The sequence below is a fragment of the Heteronotia binoei genome, chromosome 5, assembly GCF_032191835.1.
Source record: "Heteronotia binoei isolate CCM8104 ecotype False Entrance Well chromosome 5, APGP_CSIRO_Hbin_v1, whole genome shotgun sequence".
NCBI classification, from domain to species: domain Eukaryota; kingdom Metazoa; phylum Chordata; class Lepidosauria; order Squamata; family Gekkonidae; genus Heteronotia; species Heteronotia binoei.
This window is the reverse complement of record NC_083227.1, coordinates 28221503-28243274: the sequence shown is the minus strand read 5'-3', so window position 1 is coordinate 28243274 and position 21772 is coordinate 28221503. Positions and strand designations below refer to the sequence as shown.

The window sequence follows — 21772 nt, the reverse complement described above, 5'->3', positions numbered from 1 at the left end:
ATGCAAAGGTTTTAGCAAATGCAACTTGAAGGAGGCCGAGCTGCAGAAGTCACCCAGAAAAGCACAGATTTTCTGGCAGGGAAAAGCTGTGTTGAGTCTGTAGGCCAGGGGTGGCCAAACAGTGGAGCCACATGAGGCCCTTTCACATACTACATGGCTCTTGGAGCCTCCATTGCCCCACTGGCTGGCTTGGAGAATGCATTTATAGTTGCTTTCTTTCCACCTCTCCCTCCCCATCTCCTTCCTTCCTGCAAGTCTCAAACATCTGATGTTCATGTCTTGCGGCTCTCAGACATCTGACATTAATTCTATGGGGCTCTTACATTAAGCAAGTTTGGCAACCCTGCTATAGACAGAACTGTCTCTTCAGTAAGCCAGAGCAGAGAGGGGAAACCCTCCAAAAACCCAAGCTTGCTCTTCCAGAACAGCAATTTAAAAAAATAAACAAGCCCAACACCCTGCATATCTTTGAGGACCACATATCTGCACTGCCACCCAGGAAACGAATTATAAGAAACAGCAAAAGAGGGGCATTTTTGTTAGAGTTTGCAGATAGCAGCAGAATGCAGAGGAAATGCATCAGAGTCGGAAGAACGCGGAGGAGCTACAACAGAGCAAGCAGAAAAACTCTCTTGAAAAGTGGAGTCCTCTGATGAATAACATGAACGAAATAGGGTTGCCAATCCCCAGGTGGGGGAGGGGATCCTCTGGTTTGGAGGCCCTCCCCCCGCTTCAAGGTCATCAGAAAGTAGCGGGGGTGGGGAGAGAAATGTCTGCTGGACACTCCATTATTCCATATGGAGACTGATTCCCATAGGGCAGGGGTGGGGAACCTCTGTCCCGAGGGTCGTATACGGCCCTCAAGGTCATTTGGCGTGGCCCTCAGGGATTGCTGGACCGAACCAAGCCATGTGGCAGCCTCCTTGGGGCCTGGCTGGCCAGCAAGGATTGTGGGGCCCAGCTGAACTGTGCAGCAGCCTCCCCAGGGCCAGGCAGGGATCACAGGGCCCAGATGTACTGTGTGGCAGCCTCCCTGGGGCCTGGCTGGCCAGCGAGGATCGTGGGGCCCAGCAGTGCTGTGCAGCAGCCTCCCTGGGGCCAGGCAGGGATCACAGGGCACAGATGTACTGTGTGGCAGCCTCCCTGGGGCCTGGCTGGCCGGCCAGAATTGCTGCAGGGCCTGGAAAAGTTACTGCCACAGTTCAGTTTGCACTTGATTATCCCAGATGGTGTGGCCTAATATGCTAATGAAAGTGTGATCTAATATGCTAATATCAGGGGATGTGGTCTAATATGCTGCTGAGTTTCTGCTGGTTTTTTTCTACAAAAAAGCCCTGGACCTATGCTTTTGCCTAGGGCGGCGGGCCGGTGTGTGTGTGTGTCAGATTAGGCTCTCCCCACATGACTTCAAATAGAAAAAACAATTATTTACATTAATTTTGCTGGCCTGAATCATTCTCCCTCGGCGGAGCACTGTTTTTTAAGTTGATAATTTTTATGGCCTGCGAATGATGTTATAAATATCCATATGCCCCTTGGCATAAAAAAGGTTCCCCACCCCTGCCATAGGGTATAGTGGAGAACTGATCTGCGAGGATCCGAGGGTGGCGGCTATTTTTTGAGGTCGAGGCACCAAGTTTTCAGCATAGCATCCAGTGCCTCTCCTCAAAACACCCTCCAAGTTTCAAAAAAATTGGACCAGGAGGTCCAATTCTATGATCCCCAAAGAAGGTGCCCCTATCCGTCATTATTTCCAATGGAGGGAAGGCATTTAACAGAAGTGCAGTCTCTGTAAATGTGATTGTCAGAACTCCCTCTGGAGTTCAGTTATGCTTGTCACAACCTCTCTCCTGTCTCCACCCCCAGTGTCTCCTGTCTCCACCCCCAAAGTCTCCTGTCTCCACCCCCAAAGTCCCCAGTTATTTCTTGAATTGGACTTGGCAACCCTAGAACGAAGCGATGCTACGCTACAGAGCCAGTTCCTTTCACACTGCAGCCAGGAATCCGGGGAACACCCAAAACGCGGCTAACCCTCTGGATTTAAAAGCGGAGAGGTATGGAGTAAAAGGAAACATTCTTTGATTGCTTACCTGCTTGTTCAAAGCCTTCCGAGGCGCTCTCGCCTCCCGCCTTACCCCGACAGCTCAAGCAACTCCCCACTGGAGTAGGAAGTGACTCGCTTCCAGATCATGTGGCCATCTCTCTTCAGGCCTCTCTAGGAGTCGCTAGGTGTGACTGGACCTCGAGTCTAGGAGTGGAGATGCCCCTTCCATTTAACCCTAGACTGACTGCAGGAAGGGCAAAAAAGACCTCCTGGCTTTGCCCTGCCAGAAGCTGCATGCGTCTGTTTACCCAGCAAGCCTTCCTCCGATTTCCCTGCAAAATGCAGCAAATCAAGAAGAGTCTAAGGGCGGCGGGGGGGGGGGGGGAATCCTGAGGTTCAGAATGGGAGGGGGAAGGCAGCTAGAATGGAGTCCCTGGATGCAAAAGAGAGCCAGTTTGGTGTATTGGTTAAATGTGCAGATTCTTATCTGGAGAACCAGGTTTGATTTCCGCACTGCTCCACTTGCAGCTGCTGGAATGGCCTTGGGTCAGCCATAGCTCTGGCAGAGGTTGTCCTTGAAAGGGCAGCTTCTGGGAGAGGTCTCTCAGCCCCACCTACCTCACAGGGTGTCTGTTGTGGGGGAAGAGGATAAAGGAGATTGTAAGCCGCACTGAGACTCTGATTCAGAGACAAGGGCGGGTTATATATCTGTTAGGAAAATATAATCTTTTGTTCCCTAAGAATTGCTGTGTGGAGCTGCAGAGAAGTTTCTGTCTGAACTCATTGGCTTGAGCCATTCAGAGCATTTCTCAGACATTAGCTGGGCTGCTCCTTCCCAAGGGAATAGTTCTGGGCGGTGTAGCTTGATTTTGGAGCTGCCCTGAGCCTGCTTTGGTGGAGAGGGCGGGATATAAATCAAATAAAGTAAAGTAAAGTTTGGAGGGAGGAGAAAAGGTATTGCTCTCTCTCTCACTCACACACACACACAATGTATGGGAGGGAGATCCGGACTTCAAGGAAGTGGTTTAATTCCAGCTATGGACTTTCGTGTGCTTGCACTCTTTGTTGGTCTTATAATTGATGAAGTGCTCTCTATCCTAAAAGCTTCTAATGGAATAAACTAGTTTTGTTTTAGATCCACTGCCTCTCTCATTACTAAATTCAGCCCCTTGCCAGTCTCCACCCAACCAGTAAAATAACTTGGGAAACTGGGACCCCCCTGGAATAATCTTAGACTCCAAAATCCTGCAACAGGCACTTTATATAGACTAACAACATTTATATTAGCGTATTCATCCTACGGAATGCGGAATGCTGGCCTGGGTGAAGCAGAAGCCAAAGTTAAGATTGCCGGGGAAAACATCAACAGCCTCAGATATGCAGATGACACCACTCTAATGGAAGAAAGTGAGGAGGACCTAAAGAACCTCTTGTTGAGGGTGAAAGAGGAGAGCACAAAAGTAGGCTTGAAGCTCAACATCAAAAAAACTAAGATCATGGCATCTGGCCCCATCACACCTTGGCAAATAGAAGGTGAAGACATGGAAGTCGTGACAGACTTCACATTTCTGGGATCCAAGATCACTGCAGATGGTGACTGTAGCCATGAAATTAAAAGATGTTTGCTCCTTGGGAGGACAGCTATGGTGAACCTGGGCAGTATAATAAAAAGTAGAGCCAACAAAAGTCCATATAGTCAAAGTGATGGTATTCCCAGTAGTAATGTATGACTGTGAGAGCTGGACCATAAGGAAGGCTGAGCGCAGAAGAATAGATGCTTTTGAGATGTGGTGCTGAGAGTCCCTTGGACTGCAAGAAGATCCAATCAGTCAGTCCTAAGGGAAATCAACCCAGACTGTTCCCTGGAAGGTCAGATGCTGAAGCTGAAGCTCAAATACTTTGGCCACCAAATGAGAAGGGAGCACTCACTGGAGAAGATCCTGATGCTGGGAAAGACAGAAGGCAAAAGAAGAAGGGGATGGCAAAAGATGAGATGGCTGGACAGCATTACTGATGTAACAAACACGAATTTGAGCAGACTTCGGAGGATGGTAGAAGACAGGAGGGCCTGGCATGACTTTGTCCATGGGGTCTCAAAGAGTTGGACTTGACTGTGCGACTGAACAACAACAACAAAATTCATCCTACAAGAAATCTTGGCTTGTCTCTCAAATGTCAATAGGCTCTACTTCTGTTTTGCTGCTACCTATCTGATTCAACTAAAGAGTTCTAGAACATATGAGGATCCTCAAAGGATCAGACTGTTCTAGGATGACGAAGATATTTGATGAAGATTTGAATCCTGAAAACCATCATGTACTCATATTCCCTTTGGAATGCTCTTAGAACCGGGCAAATCTGTGAGGAGGGAGGGTTTTCAACATTTTCAGAATCCAGTGACACTTCAGGAGGTGTCTGGTCATTTCACCGAGGAGTGGGCTCCGCTGGATCTGGACCACAGAAGCCTTCACAAGGAAGTCATAGAAGACAATTGTCATAATGAGGCCTTCTTTCCCTTCATTCACAGATGCTGAAGGCAGACATTATTCCTTCTAAGAAGGACTCTGAGGGCTCTTCTAATAGTGACTGTCACTAAAGGAGAAGATCAGCTCCACGCACGGGCATGGTGGGGAGGTGTGCCTTCTGCACACTGATTGGACTCTAAGTCAGGGGTGTCAAACATACACCCCGGGAGCCAAATCAGGTCCCTGGAGGGCTCCTATCAGGCCCCCAAGCAACTGGCTGTGATCTGATTCCTTCTTCCTCTCTCTTGCTTCCTTCTCTATAACAGCTTGCTTTGCAAAGCTTGCTCAATCACACAGGAGCTACAGAACAAAGCCTCTATTTTCTCCATTGACTGAGGATCCTCCCTTGTGGAGGAAGGGGGGAAGGCAGAGCTTGTGTTTGCCCAGTTCCCTGCATCCCATGGGAGAAATGTAAAGAAAGCACATTTAAGACCAATAATCGCTAACGTTTTAAGCATGTTTTATGTTATATATGTGTGTGTGTGTGTGTGTCCTTTATCAAGTTTATGTCTCTGCTACCTAATCTTAAATAGGTACACACAATTCCAACTTGGTCCTGCATGGATTAATTATTATAATATTTTTGCAATCTAAATTGAGTCTATAATTGTCTATAATTGTTTTTTTCAAATATTTTATAGCAAATGTATAATTGAGGTATACTTATATTCTATATTCATTTATTTAAATATTGCGCCCTTTGATTTGGATTCATTTAATCTTCTTAATTAATATTTTTGGGTTAAGTTTATTCTTCCCCTCTATATGTGCTTGTTATAGAAAGTCGACCAGAAATGAACAAACCTAACGAATATTATGGTTGCTAGCAGGATGTTTCAAGTTCTTCAGCTAAGAAAATGTTATTCTTTTATTCAAATATGAAGTGTGCTTCTTTCTTTCTTGTAACAAGCTACCAATAAAGTGAAGAGCTGAAGATACCAGTTTCTTTTTAACAGGCTCAGTAAGTGGAAGGACACAGCTGTTATCTCTGTCTTCTTAATACAAATATAAGCTGGAGGCAAGGTTCTCTAGCACTATTTTTACTTCTGTACTGTACTAAAACAAAACCATTTTGGACGTATGGGTTTTGCCAGGAGTGATCAGACAGATGAAAGCTAAAGCTTCTTAAGGTCTGGCATATATCCAAATCAGAGTCAGCCAAAACAATCAGAGGCATCAAAAAGAATTTGCAGACTCTTAAGAACATAAGAGAAGCCATATTGGATCAGACCAATGGCCCATCCAGTCCAAGACTATGTTACATAGTGGGCAAAACCCAGGTGCCATCAGGAGGTCCTCTAGTGGGGCCAGAACTCCAGAAGCCCTCCCACAGCTGTCCCCCAGGCACCAAGAATACAGAGCATCACTGCCCCAGACAGTGTTCCATCTAGACCTTGTGGCTAATAGCCACTGATGGACCTCTGCTTCAGTTGTTTATCCAATACCCTCTTGAAGCTGTTTATGCATGTAGCTGCCACCACTTCCTGCGGCAATACATTCTGCATATTAATTACTTTGGTGTGTGTGAAGAAGTACTTCCTTTTATCTGTTCTAAGAGGAAGAGCCCAAGTTTTCGGGAAACATAAGAGCTAGCACCTGCAGCACAGCTGGACTGCACAAATGTCAACACTGGGGATCTAGAAGTTATGATGGTCATGTCATGCTGTACTAAGTGGGTGAGCCATAGACCTATAGTTTCTGGGGTGGATACTATCCTGCTTTCACTAGGAATAAATAAGTGGCATATAAATTATCTAAATAAATAAATAAATATTTTCCTCATGATTAGAGAAATAAAAATATAAGTACAGCTAACAGAGACCTGCAGAATATTGCCCATGAAAGAAAAAGGTGAGGCTTCCAGAAGCCACACAGAGATTCAAAACTGGTTATCAGCTTCAGCATGATAATGGTGAATCAGAATCTTTGTTTCCATACAGGGCTGGCACCAGGCTTTTTGGCACCCTAGGCAAGGCCCCCCAGCCCACCCCACCAGCCTCCCCCTCCACCGACAGCACCCTGCCAGTCCCCTCACCCCTGGGCAAAGCCAGGCCGGAGCCCTGCTACCCCCCTCTCACATGGCAGCTCTTGACTCTGCGCAGCTCAGTTCCCACTGCCCTAGGTGATGACCTAAGGTCACCTAACGGGCATGCTGTTTCCATAGCAAACAACAGAGGGATTTGCTCTAGCTTGTGAGAATTCCTTGATGCGTAAGATAGATTCTTAGATGTGAGTTTCCTGCACATCCTTAGCATTTATATGGTTTCCCTCCCACGTGGGTTCGTTGATGGGCAATAAGTCCTGGACTCGCAACGAAGGACTTCCCACATTTCAGGCATTTATATGGTTTCTCCCCTGTGTGAATACGTCGATGGACAATAAGGCCTGGACTTCCAGTAAAGGTCTTCCCACATTCCAAGCATTTATATGGTTTCTCTCCTGTGTGGATTCGTTGATGGACAATAAGGCCTGGACTTGCAACAAAGGTCTTCCCACATTCCAGGCATTTATATGGTTTCTCCCCTTGGTGGACACGTCGATGGGTAGTAAGCTTTGTATTTTGAGCAAAGTTCTTTCCACATTCCAAGCATTTATATGGTTTCTCTGTAGAGTGGGTACGTCGATGGGCAGTAAGATTACCTCTCTGAGCAAAGCTCTTTCCACACTCCAAACATTTATATGGTTTCTCTCCAGTGTGGGTTCGATGATGGTCTGTAAGGGCCATACTCCCAGCAAAGCTCTTTCCACACTCCAAGCATATATATGGTTTCTCCCCAGTGTGGATTCGGTGATGAGCAGTAAGGGTGTTACTCCGAGCAAAACTCTTCCCACACTGAAAGCATTTATAAGGTTTGTCTCCTGTATGAATTGTCTGGTGTTGCATAAGATGTGCCTTTTGAGCAAAGGTCTTTCCACACTCCAAACATTTATGTGGTTTCTCCCCAGTGTGGATTCTCCAGTGTGTATCAAATACTGATTGATAACAAAATGTTTTTCCACACACAGGACAATTGTTTCTTCCACGGTATGACAAGATCCCCTGGGATTCATTCCCCCCCTTTTGCTTTGTTTTAGTGTCTTCCCTCTGCTTATTCCCTTCCAATGTGAGCTGTTGTAATTCTCCTTCTAAGTTGTTCTGGGAACCAGTCGCATCTGGAATAAAGAGCAAAGAGCAGTAAGATCTCAAAGCAAAACCAGAATCAAGGACTGAAGCCCTTAAGGACAGAAGAGACATCACTTTAGACAGAACAGATATCACTTTAAGGGGAGAAAAATCCTGCCATGTACTAATTGGGTTTTGATTCCTCCTTGGAGGTAATTTTATCACAGACAAGGTGACTCAGTAAAATCTTTCCGAAAGCTGGTTGCCACTGTAAGGCAATTCCAGAGGGAGGCTTTCTCCTCTCTTTTGAACCTTCTGGGGCCTCTAGTTGGCCACTGTGGGAAACAGGAGGCTGGATGAAGTGGCTTCTGTCAGATCTCGTCTTGTATTTGAACACAGAACTGACCTGCATTCACTGAACTATGCCAGAATTTCTGTGTTGTAACCTGCACTGAGTTTGCTTGTGAAAATGGCGAGATAGAAATTTAGCTAATAAATAAATAAATAAATAAATAAAACAGAGTACAGAGTACAAGCTGTGCTCCCAATTTTTACAGCATACTGAAATGGTCTTGGGCTAATCACTTTCCCCTGCAAAGTGCAAGGTAGAGAAGCAAATACCAGCCAGAAAATAGTGGAACCTTTGTTCTGAAATGGGAAAGGACTGGTGCTTCAAATAGCAAGTTATTTTGTCTTTATGTATGGCTTGAAGCCATGATGCACTGAATTGCAAATGTAATTCTTGGCTGATGAAGGTCTGGACACTGAAACCGGTCCCCTGACTTTATCCTTCTATTTTGTTTGGTCAACAATGTGATTGAAGAAGACGACTTTGTATTTGAGACTCTACATTATATATAGCAAGATGGAATGTGTTCCTTCTAATAAGATATGGACGTTTCCCTTTAATTATAGCGTTATATTATATAAATCTTGTTTATAGTGCCACATGGTTTGCTATTATTTACTTGTCACTGTGAAACTGTGATTCTTTATTGCTGCAATCCCTTTTCCCAGCATTTTCTGCCATACCTGGTTGTTGGAAAGCCCTCACAAATGCTACTTGCAATCCTTGAACACAGGGCAGGACAATTCACAGAAGATGACATATAAAGGGAGCATCTGTTGTCCCTCAAGAGGTCTCTTCCCTTGAACTCATAACATCAAAGGCCCAATCATAGGGTTGCCAATCCCCAGTTGGGGACAAACAACAATGAAGGGAAATGACTAAGACTAATTAGTAATAAATTGCAAGCTGTAATATATCGCAAATATTTATGTTGTTACACACATATTACAAAAGATTTATATTGTAACCTTCCTATCAAAATACAAACAATTCTATTATTGTCAAGTTGGCTACCAATCTGGGGCTCTTGGGGGCTGTTTTTCGAGATAGAAGCACCAAATTCTCAGCATAGCATCCAGTGCCTCTCCTTAAAAAAACAAGTTTCAAAATAATTGGATCAAGAGGTCCAATTTTATGAGCCCCAAATGAAGGGAAAAAACCAAACAAGTTGTGATAACCAGCCTCCACATTGATACAATGAAACACTATTTAGGCACAAATTATATTCTTCTTAAACACTCTCATACAAAGTGCTAAAAACATACATACCCTGACAATAGAACACTCAATAATACAAAAATACAAAAACGAGGACCACCATTCCAAATATTTCAATTACAACTCAATGTCCATGAAACAAAGAACAGTTCTCCAAATCTTCATAGATCCCCAGTTCAAATCTGTCCTGATGAGACCAGAAGTGATAATATTGTATTCCAATGACCGTATTCTTAACACAGCACCACAGTGTAGCGACAAGGTAGTGCTTTATTATCCCTCGTTTCACTTAGAGCTTTGACTAGCTTCAAAATCTGATCCAGAGCATGCAAGACCTGTTAATAAGTCACTTGGTTGTGCATGAAAGTAGGAATCTTGCCATGCTCTGGATCAGATTTTGAAGCTATACCTCACAATATATCAGTGAATGCCGTAGAACGACCCCAGGTTTATCCTTTCTGCCCCATTTCCCTCACACAACAGTTATCCCCTTCATGTCCAATGGGAAAAAAATTATGGTTCTGTCGGTCACTTCCGGGTTCCTGTCCTGCATCTCGACCTGTGTTATTAGTGACAGGCTACTTCGGCGTGCCGCTGCGCCGCCCCCCTGGGTCCCACAACGATGGGACCAATGCCACAGGGACGGGCTCGAAACACTCTATAACCCCTCAAAAGAACAGCAGTCTAGCTCGCTTCCCCCGAGCCCTGCCGCCATAAGCCTCAAGGGGGCTCATTTTGCGGCATCTCCCGGCGGGAGGGTGGCACCCGCACGGGACACATATCAAATGAAAGAGGGGGCGCAGGGCTATCAGAAACAGCCGGCGGAGGGAGTCGGGAGACCACCCCACTGGGGGATCCACACCCCGAAAGTGATGAAGGTGGCGCAGATAGAGCCAACAGAGCAAACAGGACAAAATAAATAGGCTGCATTATGCAGCACAGTCTCACTGGAATCTCACTGGAATCTGACTGGCTTCTCAGCGTGGAACCCGTTCTCTCTAGTCTTCTCACTTTGAAAAAAGTAAAAAAAGAGTTTTATTTAACTTTATTTCCCCCTTTCCCTCTCTATAAATAATCTTGGTGTTTTCGGTGGTGATATTTGGGGGATTTCTGGGGACGTCACAGGAAGTGCTGTGAAGTCACTTCCTGTTTCCGGCAGTGGCATTTGGGGGAAATGATGTCATTTGGGGGAAATGATGTCACAGGAAGTGATGTCACTTCCTGCTTCCAGCAGGCGGCGTGGGGGAAATGCTGTCACAGGAAGTGATATCACTTCCTGTTTCCGGCAGGTGGCGCGGGGGAAATGATGTCACAGGAAGTGATGTCACTTCCTGTTTCCGGCAGTGGTGTGACATCACCGGAAGTGACGTCACTTCCTGTTTCAGGCGGTGCGTGCAATTCGCGCGCGCGCACCCCTACCTTCCCCCCAAAAAGGTGTCCCTGGCTGGCCTTCAGACATTATGGCCACCCTAGCGTTATAGTGGTATCTCAGAGGTCTCTTCCTGTGTCCTGTTTTTGAAATTCACTTTTAGAATAGTCACTTTAAGATCTGCAAATATACATATCATGTGCTCATAGAATTGGATCCCCTGGTCCAATGTTTTTGAAACTTGGATGGTGTTTTGAAGAGTGGGACCGGATGATATGCTGAAAATTTGGTGCCTCTACCTCAAAAATCAGCCCCTCCATAGCTCCATAGGGAATAATGGAGTGTAGGGTTGCCAAGTCCAATTCAAGAAATATCTGGGGACTTTGGGGGTGGAGCCAGGAGACATTAGGGGTGGAGCCAAGATCAAGGCTGTGACAAGCATCATTGAACTCCATAGGGAGTTCTGGCCCTCACATTTAAAAGGACGGCACACCTTTTCATTTCCTTCCTTCCATAGGAAATCATGAAGGATAGGGGCACATTATTTTGGGGCTCATAGAATTGGACCCCCTAGTCCAATCTTTTTGAAACTTGGGGGGGGGTATCTTGGGGAGAGGCACTAGATGCTATACTGAAAATTTGGTGCCTCTACCCCCCAAAACAGCCCCCCCCCAGAGCCCCAGATACCCGCGGATCAATTCTCCATGATTTTATATGGGAATAAATCTCCATAGGGAATAACAGAGTTCCCAGCAGACATTTCCCTCCCCTCCCCCCGCTTTCTGACGACCCTGAAGTGGGGGAAGGGCCTCCAAACCGGGGGATCCCCTGCCCCCACCTGGGGATTGGCAATCCTAATGGAGTGTCCAGCAGACATTTCCCTTCCCCCTGCTGTTTTCTGATGACCCTGAAGCAGGGGGAGGGCCTCCAAACTGAGGGATCCCCTGCCCCCAACTGGAGATTGGCAACCCTATGCCTAGGTGGTGAACAATTGTCAATACACACCTACTTGACCAAGTCTTTAAGAGTGTAGTCATTTCGAGAAGGAAAAAAAAGGGTTGCTGGGGCCATTAATTTTCAAAAGGATCTGGTTCAGCGTCCACTTAAATGAATGTAAACAATCACAGACTTGAAGAAGACACAAAATATCTATCTGCCAAAAGAACCCCCAAATACTATAGCAATATGTATGCAACATAGCAATACAGTGTTATTCCTCCCCCTGAATCATTAACTAGTTGAACAAAGTTTGAATGCAGTAACATCTTTAAGACAAACAAAGTTTTAGATCAATTAGCATTTCTAAGAAGCTGGGGTTGTAAAGTCATTAACACCACTAACTTTGCTGGGCAGAGGGAAAATCACACATGGACTCTACCACCCCATTCAAGCCTTTGAAGATAATGATCTCTTTTCCTTGAAAATTTAAATTGGAAGTGCCCAATTTAAATTGGAAGTCGACGGAATTCTCTCCTCTGCGCGCCCTACAACTTGCGATCTGGACCCATGCCCCCCCCGGCTAATTAAATCCTGCCAGAGGGAGCTTGAATGTCCTTTACGGGACATCATAAATAGATCCTTCTCGGAGGGGCGCTTTCCATCATCCCTGAAAGAGGCTTTGGTCCGACCCCTCTTGAAAAAAAGTACAGCAGACCCGGCCGAATTGGCAAACTACCGACCGGTCTCTAATTTACCGTTTTTAGGTAAAATAATAGAGAGGGCAGTGGCGTCGCAGTTGCAGAGCTTTCTGGATGAAGCTTCCATCCTAGACCCTTGCCAGTCCGGCTTTCGCCCGGGTTATGGGACGGAGACAGTACTGGTCGCCCTGGTAGATGATCTCCAACGGCATCTGGATCGGGGCGGTGTGGCGGTGCTGATGTTGTTAGATCTGTCGGCCGCGTTCGACACGGTCGACCATCGGCTACTGACCCGCCGCCTCGCCGATATAGGGGTGAGGGGGTCTGCCTTACAATGGCTCTCCTCCTTCCTCGAGGATCGGGGACAAAGGGTGGCAAGTGGTGGTGAGCGGTCCCGGAGGCGCACACTGGATTGTGGAGTGCCTCAGGGGGCAGTTCTCTCACCAATGTTATTCAATATCTATATGCGCCCTCTTGCCCAGATTGCCAGGAGATATGGACTTGGGTGCCATCAATATGCAGATGACACCCAACTCTATCTGCTGATGGACGGCCGGCCTGACTGCGTCCCTGAGAATTTAGACCGGGCCCTGCAGGATATGGCAACATGGTTGAGGGAGAGTGGGCTGAAACTGAATCCAGCGAAGACAGAAGTCCTTTGTCTGGGTCGGGGCGCCCGGGAAGGGGAAATACCTCTTCCGGTCTTCGACGGGGCGCCGCTGAAAGCGGCGCACCGGGTTAGGAGTCTGGGAGTCTTACTGGAGCCTTCATTATCAATGGAGGCCCAGATTGTAGCCACTGCCAAGTCAGCCTTTTTCCACTTGAGGCGGGCAAGGCAGTTGGCTCCCTTCCTAGAGCGCCAAGATCTGGCAACGGTACTTCACGCAACGGTCACCTCGAGACTGGATTACTGTAATGCCCTCTACATGGGGCTGCCTCTGTACCGAACCCGGAAGCTGCAGCTGGTGCAGAACGCAGCGGCCAGACTGTTACTGGGGCTCCCTAAATGGGAGCATATACAGCCTGGGCTGCGCGAGCTGCACTGGCTGCCAGTTACATACCGGGTTCGTTACAAAGTGCTGGTCATCACCTTTAAAGCCCTATATGGTCGAGGACCTGTCTACCTTAGGGACCGTCTTTCCCCATACGAACCCCAGAGAGCACTGAGGTCAGCTGGAAAAAACTTGCTGACCACCCCCGGACCAAGAGAGGTGAAGCTGCAATGCACCCGTAATCGGGCCTTCTCCTCTGTAGCCCCGAACCTATGGAACCAACTTCCAGAGGAAATGCGGGCCCTGCGGAACCTTGAACAATTCCGCAGGGCCTGCAAAACTTTCCTCTTTCGACTGGCTTTCGCTGATGAAGGAAGTGATTGCTGATGAAGGAAGTGACTGCTAAGGATTACCGCCATCATATAAAGAACAAACAGCACTAGCACTTTTATTACTAATTAATTAATCAATTTTAAACTTATTAGAATTTTAACGTTAAATGTAACTTTGTTGTTTTGTTGTTTTTGTATAATTGAATGATGTTGTCAGCCGCCCTGAGCCTGCTTCGGCGGGGAGGGCGGGATATAAATAAAATTACCTACCTACCTACCTACCTACCAAGTCCTGTGTTCTTTGCCCAGAGGGGCTTAGCCCCCCCGGGGAAAATCTGGGAAGGGCTCAAGCCCTGGAGCCCCCATGTAGTTTATGTCTATGTCCAGTGGCACCTTTAAGACCAACAAGTTTAATTCAGTTCTGGATATAAGATTTTGTGTGCATGCACACTTCTTCAGATACAGTGAAACAGATTTCCACAACTGTTACATATAGATAAGCAATGCATGTGGTCTCAGATTTGGACAAGCTGCACTGTATGTGTATGTTTGAGGCCCAGCTGACAGAAGCTTAGCTTGCATTCTTCGTATGTTTGATGCTTTACTAAAAATCCTCTTACAAGCAAACCTGGATCTCACATATCATTTCAGCTGGGGTTTCTGTGAACCTGGAACAGGAGGCTATCATACTTTGGTCATATTATGAGAAGACAAAGAGTCCCTGGAAAAGACAATAATGCTAAAGTTAAAGGCAAACAGGAAAAGAGGAAGACCCAATATGAAATGAGCAGGCTCACTCAAAGAAGCCAGGTCCCTCAGTTTAGAAGACAGGGGAAGGGCTATTAAGGACAGGACTTTTGGGAGGATGTTAATTCACAGGGTTGCCATTAAGTCACAATCAACTTGATGGCACTTAAAACACACACACTGTTTCTGAAAGCCTTACCTTTTTGTCATTACATTCCAATTACTTCAGTGTTATTCCATACAAGAGTATAGTTTTCTGCTCCCTTAACACAGAGGTCCCCAGTCTTTTTGGCACCAGGGACCGGTTTTGTGGAAGACAATCTTTCCACGGACCGGGGAGGGGGGGGGGGCATGGTTTCAAGATGATACAATTGTGCACTTTATTTCTATTATTTTGGTGTGGTGGTTAAGTGTGCGGACTCTTTAGGAGAACTGGGTTTGATTTCGCACTCCTCCACTTGCAGCTGCTGGAATAGCCTTGGGTCAGCCATAACTCTCGCAGAGCTGTCCTTGAAAGGCAGCTTCTGGGGAGAGCTCTCTCAGCCCCATCCACCTCACAGGGTGTCTTTTGTGGGGGAGGAAGATAAAGGAGATTGTGAGCTGCTCTGAGACCCTGACATTTGGAGTGGAGGGCGGGATATAAATCCAATGTCTTATTATTATTACTACATTGTAATATATAATGCAATAATTATATAACTCACAGCCCGGTTGCTAACAGGCCACGGACTGGTCCTGGTCCAGGCCCGGAGGTTGGGGACCCCTGCCCTAATGCACTGAACAATGTTGACCTGACTATCCATGAACCACATAGAATCAATCTCATGTACTGCAAAGATGCAAAAGCCCTAGCAAGGCAAGGCAAGGAAATGGACTTCCACCAGCACAGCTACTGGGCTGCAGAATTCATTTGACAGCCCTCCAAGGTAATTGATGGACAGGCAAACGGCTCAGATCTTTGTTTTACGGGGATGACAGCTGTCAGAGAAGACAATTATAGCTATTGAAGGCGTTGGCTTTGAAGTGCATGGCATCTTCGTCCTTTAGAGGGTTACCAACCCTCCTGTATCAGCTGTGAGTCTACTGGGATTTAGATCACTCACCTGGTGTGTATTGAAAGCCACCCACACTGCAGTTATGATTATCAGATAGCATTGTGTGTAAGTATAAGCCAAGAGATCCTAAGATTGTCTGGCAGCCAGAAGTTCTAGCTCTTTACCCGACTTGGATAGCCCAAGCTAGCCCAATCTCATCAGTCTTGGAAGCTAAGCAGGGTCAGCCCTAGCTAGTATTTGGAAGGGTGACCTCCAAGGAATACCATGGTTGTGACGCAGAGGCAGGCAATGGCAAACCACCGCTACAATGCCTTTTGCTTAAAAAATAAGTCTGTCTAGCTCACCACTTAGTGGTGCATAATGCTAAAAGGAAGAGAACTTCTGGCTGCCAGACAATCTTAGGATCTCCTGGCTATACTACACACAATAAAAGCAAAGGTAGTCCTTCCCAAGGCAGCATCTCTTTGCCCAGTGAGCCCCACACACCGGAGGAGGGATCCTGAGCTTCACACACCGGAGGAGGGATCCTGTCCTTGAAAAGGCAGCTTCTGGGAGAGCTCTCTCAACCCCACCCACCTTACAGGGTGTCTGTTATGGTGGTGGTGGGAGAAGGTAAAGGAGATTGTGACTGCTCTGAGATTGAGAATATAGGGTGGGATATAAATCCAATATTATCTTCTTATTCTTCTTCCACCTTGTATAAAGAGGTGGCATATAAATACTTTAAATAAACTGATGAATATGTTCATAACATATGAGGCAATCAGGTGATTTACAGAGCCCACAAGATTATCATTCATGGAAGGAAAAGGTGGAACAATGAAGTTTCAGGAAGGAACAGAGAGGGGTGGGGGGAGAGTGAATTTTAACAGGGATAAATGTAAAGTTCTGCATTTCGGTAGGAAAAATCCCATGCATAGTTATAGAATGGGAGAGACTTGTCTTAGCAGTAGTATGTCCGAAAAAGGATCTAGGGGTCTTAATGGATCATACGCTGAACATGAGTGATGCGGTAGCTAAAAAGGCAAATGCAATTTTGGGCTGTATCAACAGAAGTGTAGTGTCCAGATCACATGAAGTGATGGTATCGCTTTGCTCTGGTAAGACCTCACCTGGCGTATTGATTTCAGTTTTGGGTACCACATTTTAAGAAGGATATAGACAAGCTGGAACGGGTCCAGAGGAGGGCGACAAAGATGGTGAGGGGTCTGAAGACCAAGTCCTATGAGGAAAGGTTGAAGGAGCTGGGGATGTTTAGCCTGGAGAGGAGGCAGCTGAGAGGTGATATGATCACCATCTTCAAGTACTTGAAGGGCTGTCATATAGAGCAGGGGTAGCCAACGGTAGCTCTACAGATGTTTTTTTTTGCCTACAGCTCCCATCAGCCCCAGCCAGCATGACAAATGGCTGGGGCTGATGGGAGTTGTAGGCAGGAAACATCTGGAGAGCTACCGTTGACCACCCCTGATATAGAGAATGGTGTGGAATTGTTTTCTGGGGCCCCGGAAGGTAGGACCAGAACCAATGGGTTGAAACCCGGAAGTTGCAGCTAGTGCAGAATGCTGCCGCCCGGTTGTTATTAGGGCTCCCCAGATGGGGGCACATTCAGCCGGGGCTTCGGGGACTGCACTGGCTGCCAATAATATACCGAGTTCGGTACAAGGTGCTGGTTATTACCTTTGAAGCCCTATATGGCCTCAGACCTGCTTACCTTAGGGACCATCTCTCCCCATAAGTTCCCCAGAGAGTACTGAGATTGGGTTCTCAGAGCCACCTTACAATCCCCGGGCCAAAGGAGGCCCGTCTGAAGTCAACTAGGGACAGGGCTTTTTCGATTACAGCTCCCTTCTGGTGGAACCAGCTTCCGGAAGAGGTGAGGGCCCTGTGGAACCTTGGGTAGTTCCGCAGGGCCTGTAAGACAGTCCTCTTCCAGTTGGCATACAACTGACCGGCATCTGAATATTTGAATTTTAAGGAAGACTGTAGGATAACATGCTGAATTGTGTTTATTTTATTGTGTAAATTATTAATGTATTTTAATTTTTGATTTATTGTTAGAATTTTGTGTTGTGAGCCACCCTGAGCCCGCTTCGGTGGGGTAGGGCAGGATATAAATTGAAATAAATAAATAAATAAATAAATAGATTGAAATTAGGGGAAGTATCAGCAATAGAGCTTTTTTGTAGCAGGAACTCCTTTGCATATTAGGCCACGCACACCCTGATGTAGCCAAGCCTCCAAGAGCTTACGGGGAGAGTCAGTTTGGTGTAGTGGTTAAGTGTGCAGACTCTTATCTGGGAGAACTGGGTTTGATTCCCCACTCCTCCACTTGCACCTGCTGAAATGGCCTTGGGTCAGCCATAGCTCTGGCAGAGGTTGTCCTTGAAAGGGCAGCTGCTGTGAGAGCCCTCTCCAGCCCCACCCACCTCACAGGGTGTCTGTTGTGGGGGAGGAAGGTAAAGGAGATTGTGAGCCGCTCTGAGACTCTTCGGAGTGGAGGGCGGGATATAAATCCAATAAAGAAAGAAAGAAAGAAGAAAGAAAGGGGCTCTTAGTACAAGGCGTACTGTAAGCTCCAGGAGGACTGGCTACATCAAGAAGAAGAAGAAGACATTGGATTTATAGTCCACCCTCCACTCAACAGTCTCAGAGTGGCTTACAATCTCCTTTATCTCCCTCCCCCACAACAGACACCCTATGAGATGGGTGGGGCTGAGAGGACTCTCACAGCAGCTGCCCTTTCAAGGACAATCTCTGCCAGAGCTATGGCTGACCCAAGGCCATGCCAACAGGTGCAAGTGGAGGAGTGGAGAATCAAACCCGGTTCTCCCAGATAAGAGTCCGCACACTCAACCACTACACCAAAATGGCTCTCCCTACACCAAACTGGCACATCAGGGGTGTGGCCTAATATGCAAAGGAGTTCCTGCAACACAAAAAGCCCTGATCAGTAAAATATTAAAATAATAGCTATGCTGATTTCTTGAGTACCAACCGAAAACAAATCCATACACAGTAAATTTTATTTGAAATCATGCAAGATCATACGCTTTATTTACGATGATTTAAAAGGCATGCTGACTCCTATTGTGTCTCCTGATAGCACAGTCAACAACAAACAGAGCAATCCTCAACAGGTCTATTCAGAATTCAACTCTAGTCTATTCCAAGGGGCTTAATCCTACAAAAGGAAAAACAAACATAATTTACACAAGCTTGAAACAAAATCGAAAAGGTAAGCATTAACACACAGAACAAAACAAAAGTTAAGTGCTTAATAGAAGACTTCTGGTAACAAGGAGAAAAGGGTCAATATATAGGAGTCCAGTGAGGCTTGAGAAACTAAGAAAATTTATCCCAGCATACATTTTCATGCTGGAAGAAATGTTGGTTAGGCTCCCAAATGCCACTGGGCTCCTATTTCACTCGCTGCTACAGACTGACTTCACTACCTACCTGATTTAGATACAGATTTCTAGAACCCGTGGTCCATCCAGCCCAGCATCCCTGTTTCACAGTAGTAGACAGCCAGATCCCCCCCAGGCCTATAAGCCAAGCACGGATGTCAGAGACTCCCCCAATTTCTGTCCCCTATCACAGGAATTTAGAAGGGCACTGTCTCCAAACGTGGCAGTTCCACTCAACCCATCAAAAACCATTAGCCATAATAGCACTCATAGAATCCTTCATGAATTCGCTTACTCCTCGTGCAAAGTCCATTAAATTCATGGCCATAATAATACAAGGGCTGCCCAGAGTGCCGAGTGAGAAAAAAAACACACTAGGAGAGAATAACTTGGCCAAAGAGATGTTGAATCCCAGAACTGCAATATTTTTCCTTTTCAAATCACACTATGAATACGTAGAATCCCCCTCATAGCATGTCGTAAAGAGACAGGACAAGTCACCCACGTTTTATAACAAACTGAACTGTAACACAGTAGAAAAGAGCAAGAGTCCTGTAGAACCTTCAAGACTAACAACATTTGTGGAAGGGGAGGAACTTTTGTGCATCACTGCTCACTTATGCAGATATCTGAAGAGGAGAAGAATAAGAATTGCAGATTTATACCCCGCCCTTCTCTCTGAATCAGAGACTCAGAGCGGCTTACAATCTCCTATATCGTCTCCACCCACAACAGACACCCTGTGAGGTGGTTGGGGCTGAGAGGGCTCTCCCAGAAGCTGCCCTTTCAAGGACAACCTCTGCAAAAGCTATGGCTGACTCAAGGCCATTCCAGCAGATGCAAGTGGAGGCGTGGGGAATCAAACCCAGTTCTCCCAGATAAGAGTCCACACATTTAACCACTACACCAAACTGGCTCTCAAGTGGGCAGTGACTCATGAAAGCTCAAGGCTTTTTTGTAGCAAGAACTCCTTTACATATTAGGCCACACATCCCTGATGTAGCCAATCCTCCAAGAGCTTACAGGGTTAAGAACATAAGAGAAGCCATGTTAGATCAGGCCAATGGCCCATCCAGTCCAACACTCTGTGTCACACAGTGGCAAATTTATATATATATATATATATATATATATATATATATATATATATATATATATACACACACACACACACACACACACACACACACTGTGGCTAATAGCCACTGATGGATCTCTGCTCCATATTTTTATCTAAATACCTCTTGAAGGTGGTTATGCTTGTGGCCGCCACTACCTCCTGTGGTAGTGAATTCCACATGTTAATCACCCTTTGGGTGAAGAAGTACTTCCTTTTATCCGTTTTAACCTGTCTGCTCAGCAATTTCATCGAATGCCCCCGAATTCTTGTATTGTGAGAAAGGGAGAAAAGTACTTCTTTCTCTACTTTCTCCATCCCATGCATTATCTTGTAAACCTCTATCATGTCATCCCGCAGGCGACATTTCTCCAAGCTAAAGAGTCCCAAGCGTTTCAACCTTTCTTCATAGGGAAAGTGTTCCAGCCCTTTAATCATTCTAGTTGCCCTTTTCTGGATTTTCTCCAATGCTATAATATCCTTTTTGAGGTGCGGCGACCAGAACTGCACACAGCACTCCAAATGAGACCGCACCATCGATTTATACAGGGGCATAATGATACTGGCTGATTTGTTTTCAATTCCCTTCCTAATAATTCCCAGCATGGCGTTGGCCTTTTTTATTGCAAACGCACACTGTCTTGACATTTTCAGTGAGTTATCTACCACGACCCCAAGATCTCTCTCTTGGTCAGTCTCTGCCAGTTCACACCCCATCAACTTGTATTTGTAGCTGGGATTCTTGGCCGCAATGTGCATTACTTTGTACTTGGCCACATTGAACCGCATCTGCCACGTTGACGCCCACTCACCCAGCCTCAACAGATCCCTTTGGAGTTCCTCACAATCCTCTCTGGTTCTCACCACCCTGAACAATTTAGTGTCATCCGCAAACTTGGCCACTTCACTGCTCACTCCCAACTCTAAATCATTTATGAACAAGTTAAAGAGAATTGGACCCAGTACCGAGCCCTGCAGCACCCCACTGCTTACCGTCCTCCACTGCGAAGACTGCCCATTTATACTCACTCTCTGCTTCCTATTACTCAGCCAGTTTTTGATCCACAAGAGGACCTGTCCTTTTACTCCATGACTCTCAAGCTTTCTAAGGAGTCTTTGATGAGGAACTTTATCAAAAGCTTTCTGGAAGTCAAGGTAAACAACATCTATCGGGTCTCCTTTGTCCACATGTTTGTTCACCCCCTCAAAGAAATGTAACAGGTTAGTGAGGCAAGATCTTCCCTTACAGAACCCCTGCTGAGTCTTCCTCAATAACCCGTGTCCATCAATGTGCCTACTCATTCTGTCCTTGATAATGCTTTCTACCAACTTTACCGATATTGAAGTCAGACTGACTGGCCTGTAATTTCCTGGTTCTCCTCTGGAACCCTTTTTAAAGATAGGGGTGACATTTGCTATCTTCCAGTCCTCAGGAACGGAGGCAGATTTCAATGAAAGATTACAGATTTTTGTTAGAAGATCCACAAGTTCAACTTTGAGTTCTTTCAGAACTCTCGGATGTATGCCATCCGGACCCGGTGACTTATTAGTTTTTAATTTGTCTATCAGTTGTAGGACTTCCTCTTTTGTTACCTCAATATGACTCAGGTCTTTCAACACCCCTTCCAAAATTAGTGGTTCTGGGGCGGGCAAACACTTCTCATCTTCCACAGTGAAGACAGAGGCAAAAAATTCATTCAGCTTCTCAGCCATTTCCCTATCCTACTTCAGTAATCCTTTTACCCCCATGGTCATCCAAGGGCCCCACTGCCTCCCTGGCTGGTTTCCTACTTCTAATATATTTGAAGAAATTTTTATTGTTGGTCTTTATGTTTTTTGCAATATGCTCCTCATAGTCCCTTTTTGCCTGCCTGATC

The 21772-nt window shown here is 46.1% G+C and overlaps 3 protein-coding genes across 3 annotated transcripts in view; 1 reads left to right on the top strand and 2 right to left on the bottom strand.

The window, feature by feature from the left end:
- Positions 1-21772, top strand: part of LOC132571892 (uncharacterized) — an 851656-nt gene that overhangs the window by 694291 nt on the left and 135593 nt on the right. The window lies entirely within an intron of this gene.
- The window catches only part of LOC132570973 (oocyte zinc finger protein XlCOF6-like), a gene marked incomplete at its 5' end in the record, with an annotated part of 164420 nt that overhangs the window by 93362 nt on the left and 49286 nt on the right, over positions 1-21772 (bottom strand). The gene's annotated exons all lie outside the window — the stretch shown is intronic.
- Positions 1-21772, bottom strand: part of LOC132570975 (zinc finger protein 420-like) — a 48738-nt gene that overhangs the window by 10275 nt on the left and 16691 nt on the right. Inside the window, exon 7 of the mRNA XM_060237611.1 lies at positions 6823-7722. Coding sequence (XP_060093594.1) covers positions 6823-7722 — 900 coding nt within the window. The remainder of the gene's footprint in view (positions 1-6822; positions 7723-21772) is intronic.